Source organism: Ruditapes philippinarum, unplaced genomic scaffold, assembly GCF_026571515.1.
Source record: "Ruditapes philippinarum isolate M1 unplaced genomic scaffold, ASM2657151v2 ctg2122_1_1_1_1, whole genome shotgun sequence".
Classification (NCBI taxonomy): Eukaryota; Metazoa; Mollusca; class Bivalvia; order Venerida; family Veneridae; genus Ruditapes; species Ruditapes philippinarum.
In genome coordinates this window covers 172,456-183,308 of record NW_026859915.1, presented here as the reverse complement: position 1 = coordinate 183,308, position 10,853 = coordinate 172,456, and the positions used below count along the sequence as shown (strand labels likewise).

The window sequence follows — 10,853 nt, the reverse complement described above, 5'->3', positions numbered from 1 at the left end:
TGGAGATGAAAACAAAGCAAGGGTCCTGCCTTAAAACAATTGTCAACCCAATCATAATGTCTGCAGTAATAATGAATAGAAAATATCAAATACACATGATAAACAAATCCTGAATCATGGGGTATTCAGCAAAATTGGCATAACAAAAGTATATTAGGTATTTAAACACCTTATTTTTACAGCCTTAATTGAGAAACTAATTGGATAAATGGGTTGAAAAAAAGTTAAGGCAAGAAATATCACAATTTTAGAGTTTATCATAACAATTTTATTTGTTTACAAAGTTTATTTCCTTTGATAGAATTAAGATGAATTTTTTAATTAATTTTAAGTAGGGAAACTAAACTAGCATTACTTTAACAATGTCATAGTAATTTATTTCAAGGTCAACTGAAATTTACTTAGGTATAAGTAATGATATAGAATTTATAAAATTCTAAAATAAGTTCAAAGTGTCTGGATTTCTTTGTATGTCAAACTGACACAAACATAGTCATGTGATAATGTAATAATTCAAAATAAAAATCTTCAAATAAAATTATCATACCTATAATTTATTGTCAAGCTATGATGTAATAATTTAAAAATGTATCCTAAAATTCATTATTGTTAAAGTGCATTTAGAATAGTTTCTGTCACTTGTTTTATTGTGTCAGCCGGGGATGTCACTGTGTGTCCAATCGTCCGTTCATCTGCAAAGATTTCATGATCGTTTCCTCCCTGAAATAAAGGCAATCATGGTCACAGTTATGTTAGATCAATAATTCATAAAATAAGTTCCAAAAAGATTTTGTATCATGCCTAACTTTTGAACTTTAACTAAGTTTTGGACATTTATTCAATATTTAAGCACCTCTTCTTACAACAATTTTAAGACTCAAGAACTTAAAAATTATCATAATAATAATTTAATTTATTATCATAAACCATGCTTAATCATTTAGATGCTAGTATTTTTAAACAACAAGCCTTTCAATATGAAATAATACATGAATACTTCTAAATCAAGGTATGTCAATTCATAAACACTGTAAGAACCTTTGGGTAGTATAAATCAATCAAATACCTCAGCAGTTTTATCTCCGAAGAAATGCATAGTATCAAATTCGTTTTCTAGAAATTGGAGACAGAAAGTTTTGTTCCAGCCTACTGGGAATATATCAAGACTAATTTGTCCTCCGATAGCAAACTGTAGCCCTGCATTCGCGAACTCTTTCTCTAGCGCTGCTTTAAACTTCTCACGTATTTTATGTTCCTGAAAGATTTATTTGTAAAATTTGTAATTTACTTCTACTCTTCCTAGCATTTATTCATAAAATAATTTACATTCATATGGCACTGTCTGTAATATTTTAGTATTGAAAATAAACAATTGTTTTACATTATAACTAATTAAAAATTATCAGAACAAATTTTGGTTTCAGGGCCGGCAAAATCTGATTTTGACTTACTTGTCCATTTTTATCAGAACTATTTCTTAACTTGTCTGTATGGTATTTATATAGTAAATTCATAAAAAAATTTCCATACTGACTGTGGGATAACCTGGGCAATAGGGACAACTGATTTTGCCGCCCCTGGGTTTAAAGCAAACCAAGTGCTAAAGTAAGTTAACAATAAAACAATTTTGCAATTATACATGTCACAATGTGATTCTTATTACCGACAAAGTAAATACACTTAATTAAAATAGTCACTTCATTATATCTTTTTTATATTACTTTATCTAATTATACAAAATTAAGTTCCAATTCAAATCTTTATCAAATTCAATAATTCAATTACAAACACGTTGTGAACTTTATTTTATTTGTGTTATGAAAAGGTTTATCTGAATTACCTTATCATAAGCTGAAAACTCGTCTCTCTCTGCCTGTGAACAACTTCTACCAACGGGACATATATTTAACATACTGCTTCGAAACTCTACAAACGTTCCCCTGTAACAAATGAAATTAATAAACTTCATAGATACAACTTTTTTTCAATACTTGAAATTCAGTCTTTTATTTATATTTCAGACTTTTGGCCTATATAAAAATTCATGCTTAAAAAAATGTTGGAGCACCACACTACATTCAAGTTCTGTATTCCGGTATGTGCTGGACATGGCGCTTGAATGTTTATATGCTAAAATCTCGACTTTTAGCTTGCTGAAGATGTTTAATTCATCTGTTCACACCAATTTATGTACGGTATTTAATGAAAATTGTAACAATCGGCAAAAAAGAAAATTCTACTTTCTGTAAGTGCCTAGAGGTACTGCTCTAACACAGTAGCGACTTAGATTCATGCTTTAATGGTGGACAATAAATTATCTTAGGTACAATAATACATACAGTTATCACGATAGAACCAATATATTTTTGTGAACTTATTATTGCCTGATAGTTTTAAATATGAATACATACTTATCATAATCTATGAAAACTTACCTTTTAGCTGGAAGATTTAGCTGTGACATATACTGTAGACAAAAATTTATAACTTTTTGAAGAATTTCCTCTCCCATATGTTTTAGCAGATTCTGTAAATAAATTAGGATACATAAATGTCTTATTTAATTAGATACAGTAAAACCTCTGCAGAGCAACACCCTTTGGGAGACTAAAGATTTTGGTCTTGGTTGTTGCAGGGAGATATAACTAGAGATGATAATTTTATGGCAAAAGACCTGAAACTGTTGTTGTAAAGATGTAAATGGTCTACCTGTAGCAACTTTGGGAAGGTTACACTGTACATATTTTTTTACAATACATTTGTATATACATATAGACTAGAGAGGCAATGGTCTTACGTTGAAGATGTCTCGAGTTGTTTTGTTGGTTTTTTATCAGTTAGGGGAAGCAACCCTGCCTTTAATTTTTTTTTTATTTTAAACATTTTCTTTCATTTTAACAACAAAAAGGAAGAAAAAACTTTATTTAAAATCTTTTCCTTTTTTTTTTTTTGGGGGGGGGGGGGGGGGTAAACTGCGGGATTAAAAAAAAATTTCATTCAGTAAAAATACAAGGCACATAAAGTGATTAATAAAACAAATTCAACAGGTTAAAGGTCAAGACAACTTTTTATATTGGGACAGTCTAGTCAACTAAAAACAAAAATCAAAGTGACTAACCTGTTGTCCTATTTGTTTACCATCTTTGAAAGCAACTAAACCGTTCTCAGCAAATACGTAATCAAACTTGTGTATCACTGAAATCACAAAATAAGTGACAATTACATAACAGCATTAAATATGAATACCATCAAAGATATCCAATTCCATCATGATTTTAACACTGCAGTTGTGTGACCTTAAAGTAGGTTGGTTACAATTTGTGCCTTAAATATTGATTAGAGAGGGGCATCTGGTGTTGTTAACCAAAGGCAAAGTTTGGAAGCCATTATATGATAACAACCATAGCAATATTAGTTAAAATTTAAACCATGCTGATTCAAATCAAACTTACATTACTATAAAGTCCATGATTCAACTCAATATACATATCAAAGATATACAAGTAGATTAGAACATACATAAAATAAGTGTCCCGACAAATTTAAAAAAAAACAAAATTCTATATGCCTTAGTATAGACATAAGGCTGTTCTGTTAAGAATTCTTGCACACTTTCAAACCAAATGTTGAACAATGAACACCTACCATCATCTCCTCCCATTTGTTCAGCTATTTTAACCAAGTCAGACCCTCCAACCAATGCGACCTTCACCTTTGACCTCAGCTTCTTCAGGAACTCCTCCATGTCTGCCTCCACCATCTGAAACGAAATTTTATATATACATTTTTCCTGATCTTGTTTTATTATCATAATAATTTTTTAAAAAAAGTCAGTTTTTATTTCAGGACAGGGCAGAACAAAAGCATGTTATCCTCGTCTGTTATCAACTACCAATTTTTGTAAATATTATAACTTTCTAAGTATTGCTTTAAGGATAATGCCCCTAGTCTTACAATTGTGCCTAGACATGTTCATCTTCATCTCAATTATAAAAAGCAATTTCGGCAAAAAATTTAAGTTAAAGTGGGGCATTACTCTAAAAATATAGCTTACAGAATTATGCCCCTTGTCTTACAACTGCTTCTTGTTTGGATATTAAGATTAGTATTGATACCTTTATAATTGTTTAAAGTTTTTGATGATAAGGACAACGAAACTGCAGAACTGAAACCGGTAGAAAATAAATAACCTTAACCTGCACTGGTGTTGGCGTGTTGTATAAATTTTCTTCATATTTTGATTTCATCTTACTTGTTAGTAAATTTAAGTTGAAGAAGTGGGGGATTGAACTTTCGATCACTCAATTTGTTACACATTAGTGATTAATATTTCAAACCTTTCTATGAGGAGTCAATGTTGTGTCAACATCAAACATAAATATCACATTTTTTGGTCTTAATTCCATTCTTAAATGTATTCCAATAATAGTTTAACATTAATCCAGTATGTAACTGTTTATATATACATATAAATATATGTTAAATTCAAATTTTACTATTCATGAGACTATAAAAAATTTACATATTTGACCTATATTCTCACCTTTACAATGTAAATATTAATACTGGGTCACTATCTGTGTGATAACATGATGTCAGATGTTCAGACAATCTTTCACTAGTAGTTTCAGTGCCTGAAATTTTAACTAGCCTGACAGCATTAAGCTTGTAGATTTTTCTGTGGAGCTAGTAAAAATTTCAAAAAAAATTATTCAGTATATATAATATGGTGGGTGAGATCATTTTAGTTACTGTTTATACCAGCATAAATTTGCTCTAACGTAAACAGACATATCTTGGATTCGGAGCTTAAACCATTGGACAAACATTTCTAAACAGTGACATCTTATCACTTCAAATACTTAGCAAATAAGAATCCACCTTTCCTTTCTTAAAACAGTTAAACCTGATCTACCAGTAACTAATTACAGAAGTTACCAATTTAAATACAGTCAAATCTGACCAACAAGTAACCAACAGCTTTTCTAAATCTAATATCCACCATTAGCCACTTACTTTTCTAAATACAGAAAAACTGATATAAATCATCTACAAGCCTCCGCTAATGAAGATACAGTGACCTGACCCTGCCTGAACAACTTTCTAGTTGTTGTAACTTAAAAAAATATCCTTTTTTGGGCTAGAATATCTGACACTTGCTGGTCAGGTCACTGCACGTATCCTATGATGATCAGAGGAGACTTTTCAAGTACATGTAGAATCTTCATGTAGCACTTAAGCTCTTTCTTGTTTTCAATACTGCAAGACAGACTGATATTACAAACTGATATTTCATAGATGTCAGTCTTAATGAAGGGTGAGCATCGTCTATATATTAAATAAAAAGCCCTGGCGCACAATTTGTCGGGCTATCCTCCCAACTGAGTTACAAAATTAATATCTGCTTAGTTTTCAGTCTTTGTTTTCTCCGCATACGCCGGGATGAAATAGTTGAAGAGCAATACGGGGAAGTCAAAGCCCGGGGCCGTGAAGTGGCTCCGGGCTTTGGCATACCAAGATATAGTATACATGTGTATAATTCTATACCTATCAACAGAATTTTCAGTATCATTTCTTGTTGGGCGCCATAACGCAATGATAAACAGCGGTGTACGTATTTCGATAATTATATTAATAGCAAACAAGAAAAGCATTGATGCAAAGCATCAAAGGGCGTCCAAGCAAGAAATGCAGAAAGTGAAGATGAACTAGTAGACATATGATGTCAAGATATTCTTATAAACTTTTCAATGGTTAATTGGTTTTTACCAGAATGAACGGACGGAAGACATTGTTCATTATGAACTTTGATTGGCATGCTAGAGATTAGAATATTACTTGTTATTTCTTTATGATCGTGATTATTAATAGCAACGGATATACATGTATACAATCATTTATAATCCATATGTGTAATGCATGATCAACACCACACTTGTGGAATTGTCCCTTATTATGTAATTGCTATTAGCGAAGACCCCCTCTTAAGGTATCTGTTCACACTTAGTAAAGATATGACACTGGTTATATTACCATGTCATGTTGAGCATTATTGTTTATTATACAATAATTGTAATATCTATTTTAATAACAAAAACACAGATTTTATGAATATTGTTTTCCTCTCTTATTTGTGTTTTTATGTGCTATTTTAATACTGAGTTTTTTACATTTACTACTCTTTTTTTATTAAAATTGTAAAATAAATTTTAAGAATTCAATTGTCATATTGACCGACGATTATAAGTCAAAACTTAACTGTAAATAGTCAGTAAATTATGGTTAATCTTTCAATATATAATATTGTTTATTCTTAAACCATGTACATGTACATTTGTATTTTTCTTTATCATTTTTTAAATTATCAATCAATTAAATAATTAATAAAATCTAATTTGTAACTTTGAATAATTCCTCGGCATCTTTACTAAACACGAATAACAAATTAAATAAAATGTTTCAAAGTTGATAGTGTCATATTAAAACCATAAAAATGTACCTTTTTCACAATTATTGTACATATTTATTGTTTTTATCTCATATAGATAAAATGAAACATGCTATTGTTGTTGTTGGGTTTTTTTTCGAATTGTATGTTCATGTATAATAATAATCAATAAATTTGAGAGTTGATCTATGTTTATTAATTATTGTAACCAAACTAAGTGACAAACATTCATTTTGGAAAAAAGTTTATTTATCTGTAATATATTTGTTCTGTTCTGTAACGATATCAAACATCTACTCCAAAACCGAGAGAGACCGGACAATAAACATGTGGTCACTATTATCCCGGTCAAAATAGACCGGGAGAGACCGGAATTACCGATAGGAGTACATCCCTCTATAAATAGATTTTCGGAATATTTAGGTCATCAACTCATCATTCTATTTTAACATACCATGATAACCCACTGTGTACTACAAAATGATAAATAAAAAAACCGAAGAGACGGGAAAGGTTATTGCATTTGAAAATATTTGCATTGCGCAATCCTCCAGTTCGCTATTCATTGTACATATCACGACATTTCATTTTTGTATTTTCTGATCACAGATCAGATAATACATAGCCAACATCCACGGTCTAACACAAAATTTCCTAACAGTCCTAACAACGCAAAATAGTTCTCACTCAAAACTGCTTAAAAACCAGCAATTTAAAAGAAAGAACAATTTTTTATTACAAGTGTCCAACAAATTACTACACCTTCAAACTTTTAATTAATTAATAATAATCAAGCACCCTCATTCCGATCGGAATGATCGGCTTTTATTATGACCGACTAAAAGGCTCGAGAAGTTGCTGTCGCCCTTTCACAAAATCTGATTTCATTCCATAAAGGGGCGCCGCGCTTTGGCGCGGACGCCAATCACAACTTTTCGAGTTAAAAGATAACAATAAAAGCCGAGGAATTCTGATTGAAAACGGATGCGTAGATTGTCCCCTGTGCACTTCCATTGGGACCATAATATGACAGGGAACCAGAAATTAACGGACGCAGTGTATAAAATAGCGAATGTCACTTTTATTTTAAAACCGAAAATGTAAAATAAAAAAGAACTATTATTTTAACCGACTTCCCCGTTCATAGGCTTTGCCTTATTTCCTATTCATATCACATAGTAACATCATATTCAAATGATATTCAGATATTTGTAAGACTTAGAACCCCAAAACTGTTTTGTTTCTTGCTGATGCAACTTCCATAAATTTTTCCAAGTTTGAGAATAAAAATTTAATTTAATTTGAAAAATTAAAAAAACAGTTTTATTTGAATGAAATATTGTTATTACCTTCCGGGGAGCAGTAAGAGTCCCATCAACATCAAAAATTGCAATTGTTTGTGTGTCACGTTGCATTTTGTAAACAAACAGTCTGAATCACACTAAACGCTTGAAGGACCATTTACAAAAGGAGCATTGTATATAATCACCGTTTATTTTTATCATTCACTTCCGGGTAAAACTGAAGTTTTAAAAGTTTTTGTTGACAATGTTTTATACCAAGATCAAATAATTGATATAGTAAAGGTAAGTCAGATTTGAAATAATTTTTTTGAATTTTTGAATTACAGGTTTGGAATTTAGGTTTATTTCAAACTGACACTGCGGTTCCGGTTAAGATGGAGGGAAAAATCTAGAGAGAGAAAACATAAATTTTTATCTTGTATAATCCTTTCTTGTAGTGAATTTGGCATAAAATATCAATGTGTTTTTGACTGATATAAAGTTTATTTATCATATTAAGAGACTGATATAACGTTTATTATCATATTAAGAAGGTTCTAGAAATGGCATCCCAAGCGCCGAACAATAAAAGTTGCGCGCAGTGTGAAATAGTATTTAAAAAGTCGCACAAGTCTATGAATTGTCACATATGTAATTTTTGGTTTTGTTTGGAGTGTAGCCATATATCAGCTAAACTATATGAGGCGCTTAAACATGAACCTGTAAAGAATTTGCCCTTTAATTGTGACGGCTGCACAAGGGTCTTACCAAGGCTGAATGAATTTGGATCAACCCTCAGCAAACAAAATATCAGATTACTTGATTGTGAGAAGAAGGTTAATGCTTTGAAAGAGGATATTGAGAAAGTTGTTGAGTTAAAGGTTGAAAATGCTATAGTTGAATTTAGGGAAAGGGAACAAAGGAAATGCAACATTATAGTTCATAATGTGCCGGAATCTGGAAAGAAGGAAACAGATGCACAAAGTCTTAGGGATATATTTCAAGTTGTCAAATGTTCGGATGTGAAACTTGATAGCTTTGTAAGATTAGGCAAACCTGGTGTTAAGGCCAGGCTTATTAAAGTGCACCTTGAATCTGTTGATGATAAGCACAAAATTCTAAGTGGGACAAAATATTTAAGGGAGAAGAGGGATCATGAATATGCACATGGGTGGAGTAAGGTGTTTTTAACGCCAGATCAAACAAAGGAAGAAAGATTGAAAAGTATTAAACTGAAAAAGGAACTTGAAAGAAGGAGGGATGAGGAGAATAATCTGGACTTGATCATCTTTCGGGGTAAAATTATAGAAAGGAGGTCAAAGTCACAAGTCGGGGCACTAAATGTATCGGATAGTAGAGGGGGGGGGCCCTGTATTAGAAACAGTGCCAGCACCTTTTCGTCTGTAAAAGTAGCCGAAATGAACATGTAAATAATGTTAAAGTTATACAAGTTACTCCTGTTCAAGTTAATGTTAATGTTAATTCTGATCTCATAGATTCTATTCATTGTGATAATTGTATCTTTAAGGGACATGATTATGAATCAGTTTCTAAGAAGAAAGGTTTTGTTGATCTCAAAAACACAGACAGTGTTTATGAAACTGTAAATTATACCGATGACTGTTTATTTGAAAATGTTTCTGAAAGCATTGATGATAATAGAAATGTACAGATTTCAGAACCTGATGACGCTACCTCTTGTTCGACATCTGTATGTAGTGAAAACACAAGTGACTTTACGGTAAGGACAAATGGTGATGTAATTTCGGAAAACAATGATGATATTATTTCTGAAAATAACAATAACAATATTATTGAAACCCAAATCAAGAAGTGCAAATGTATTTATACAAATGCTGACCAATTGCAAAATAAATTGAATGAGCTTCAAATACTTGTGACCAGTATTAAACCGGACTTTATATTTGTGACTGAAGTACTACCGAAATATAACGTGGACAATTTAACATGTTCTTCATTATTATATAAACTTGAAGGTTATACATTGTTTCCTAGCTCAGACCATGGTAGAGGGGTGAATATATATGCGAGGAATGATTCTGCTAATGAACAACTTAATTCTATGTATAATGATGCATCTTGGTGTGACTGGTCTATTGAAGAAAAAACTGTACTTGTTGGCTGTATTTATAGAAGCCCTTCTAATATAGATGCGTGTGATATTATAAATAACATGTTAAAGGAAGCAACTAGAATAAGTTCTAACCTACTTGTAACTGGAGATTTCAACATGAAAGATATTGATTGGGAAACATATAGTACCCCCATAGTGAAGGTCATCATGAATATAAATTTATTGAGTGTATACGTGATAACTACTTATTTCAGCATGTAACACAGTTTACGAGATGTAGAAATGACCAGATAAGTAATGTGTTGGACTTAATTCTTACCTTGTGTGAATCCAATATTAACAATATTGAATACTTACCTTCTTTGGGCTGTAGTGATCACGTAATATTACTTTTTGATTTTCTTTGTGAGTTCAAAGAGCTTTATACTGGAAATGGTTTTTATATGTATCAAAAAATGTGACTTACTAGGATTCTCTAATGAATGGCAGCAATTAGATTGGATTTTGCTTTTTGAAAATTGTAATATCCATGAAATGTGGGAAATATTTTCAAATAAGTTCTATGAATGTGTTAATAAATATGTACCAATGTCTAAACCTAAGAAAGGATTTAAACCGAAACCACTTTGGATGACTGGGGAAACCCTCAAACATATTAAAAAGAAAAGACATGCATGGGATAAGTACCTTGCAACAAGACGCCATGAGGACTATGATGAATACAAAAGTATAAGAAATGCTGTAAATGACATTATTAAAAATGCTAAAAGAAGTTATGAGAAAGATATATCACGCAAAGCTAAGACAGAACCAAAACATTTTTGGAAATATGTTAAGAACAAGACTAAATCAAGAGATGGTGTTTTCAATTTGAAAGACGAGAATGGTAATTTTACAACCTCAAACCAGCAAAAGGCTGAATTGTTAAATGAGTTCTTTACAACAGTATTTACAAAAGAAAATTTGGATTGTGTACCTAACATGAAAGATAAGACTGTGTTAAAAGACCTTGATGATATACATATCT

At 31.3% G+C, this 10,853-nt stretch overlaps 2 protein-coding genes across 2 annotated transcripts in view; one reads left to right on the top strand and one right to left on the bottom strand.

The window, feature by feature from the left end:
• Positions 1-489: 489 nt before the first annotated feature.
• LOC132758278 (uncharacterized) lies at positions 490-7,956 on the bottom strand. Its single transcript, XM_060749840.1, has 7 exons — positions 7,798-7,956; positions 3,646-3,760; positions 3,119-3,195; positions 2,436-2,527; positions 1,841-1,940; positions 1,067-1,255; positions 490-720 (listed from the first exon to the last, which is right to left on the bottom strand). Exons 1-7 carry the CDS (start codon positions 7,861-7,863, stop codon positions 610-612), a joined length of 750 nt encoding a protein of 249 aa, XP_060605823.1. The 5' UTR covers positions 7,864-7,956; the 3' UTR covers positions 490-609.
• LOC132758277 (SH2 domain-containing protein 4B-like) overlaps positions 7,906-10,853 on the top strand; it is a 29,490-nt gene continuing 26,542 nt past the window's right edge. The window contains exon 1 of the mRNA XM_060749839.1: positions 7,906-8,034. The gene's annotated coding sequence lies outside the window, so the exon portion shown is untranslated. The remainder of the gene's footprint in view (positions 8,035-10,853) is intronic.

Excerpts from the sequence above, each read along its gene's own strand:
- LOC132758278 (XM_060749840.1), bottom strand. The coding sequence starts at position 7,863 with ATGCAACGTGACACACAAACAATTGCAATTTTTGATGTTGATGGGACT. Across the intron at positions 3,761-7,797 it reads CTCTTACTGCTCCCCGGAAG|ATGGTGGAGGCAGACATGGA; the intron begins GTAATAACAATA and ends ATTTCGTTTCAG. Across the intron at positions 3,196-3,645 it reads ACAAATGGGAGGAGATGATG|TGATACACAAGTTTGATTAC; the intron begins GTAGGTGTTCAT and ends TTGTGATTTCAG.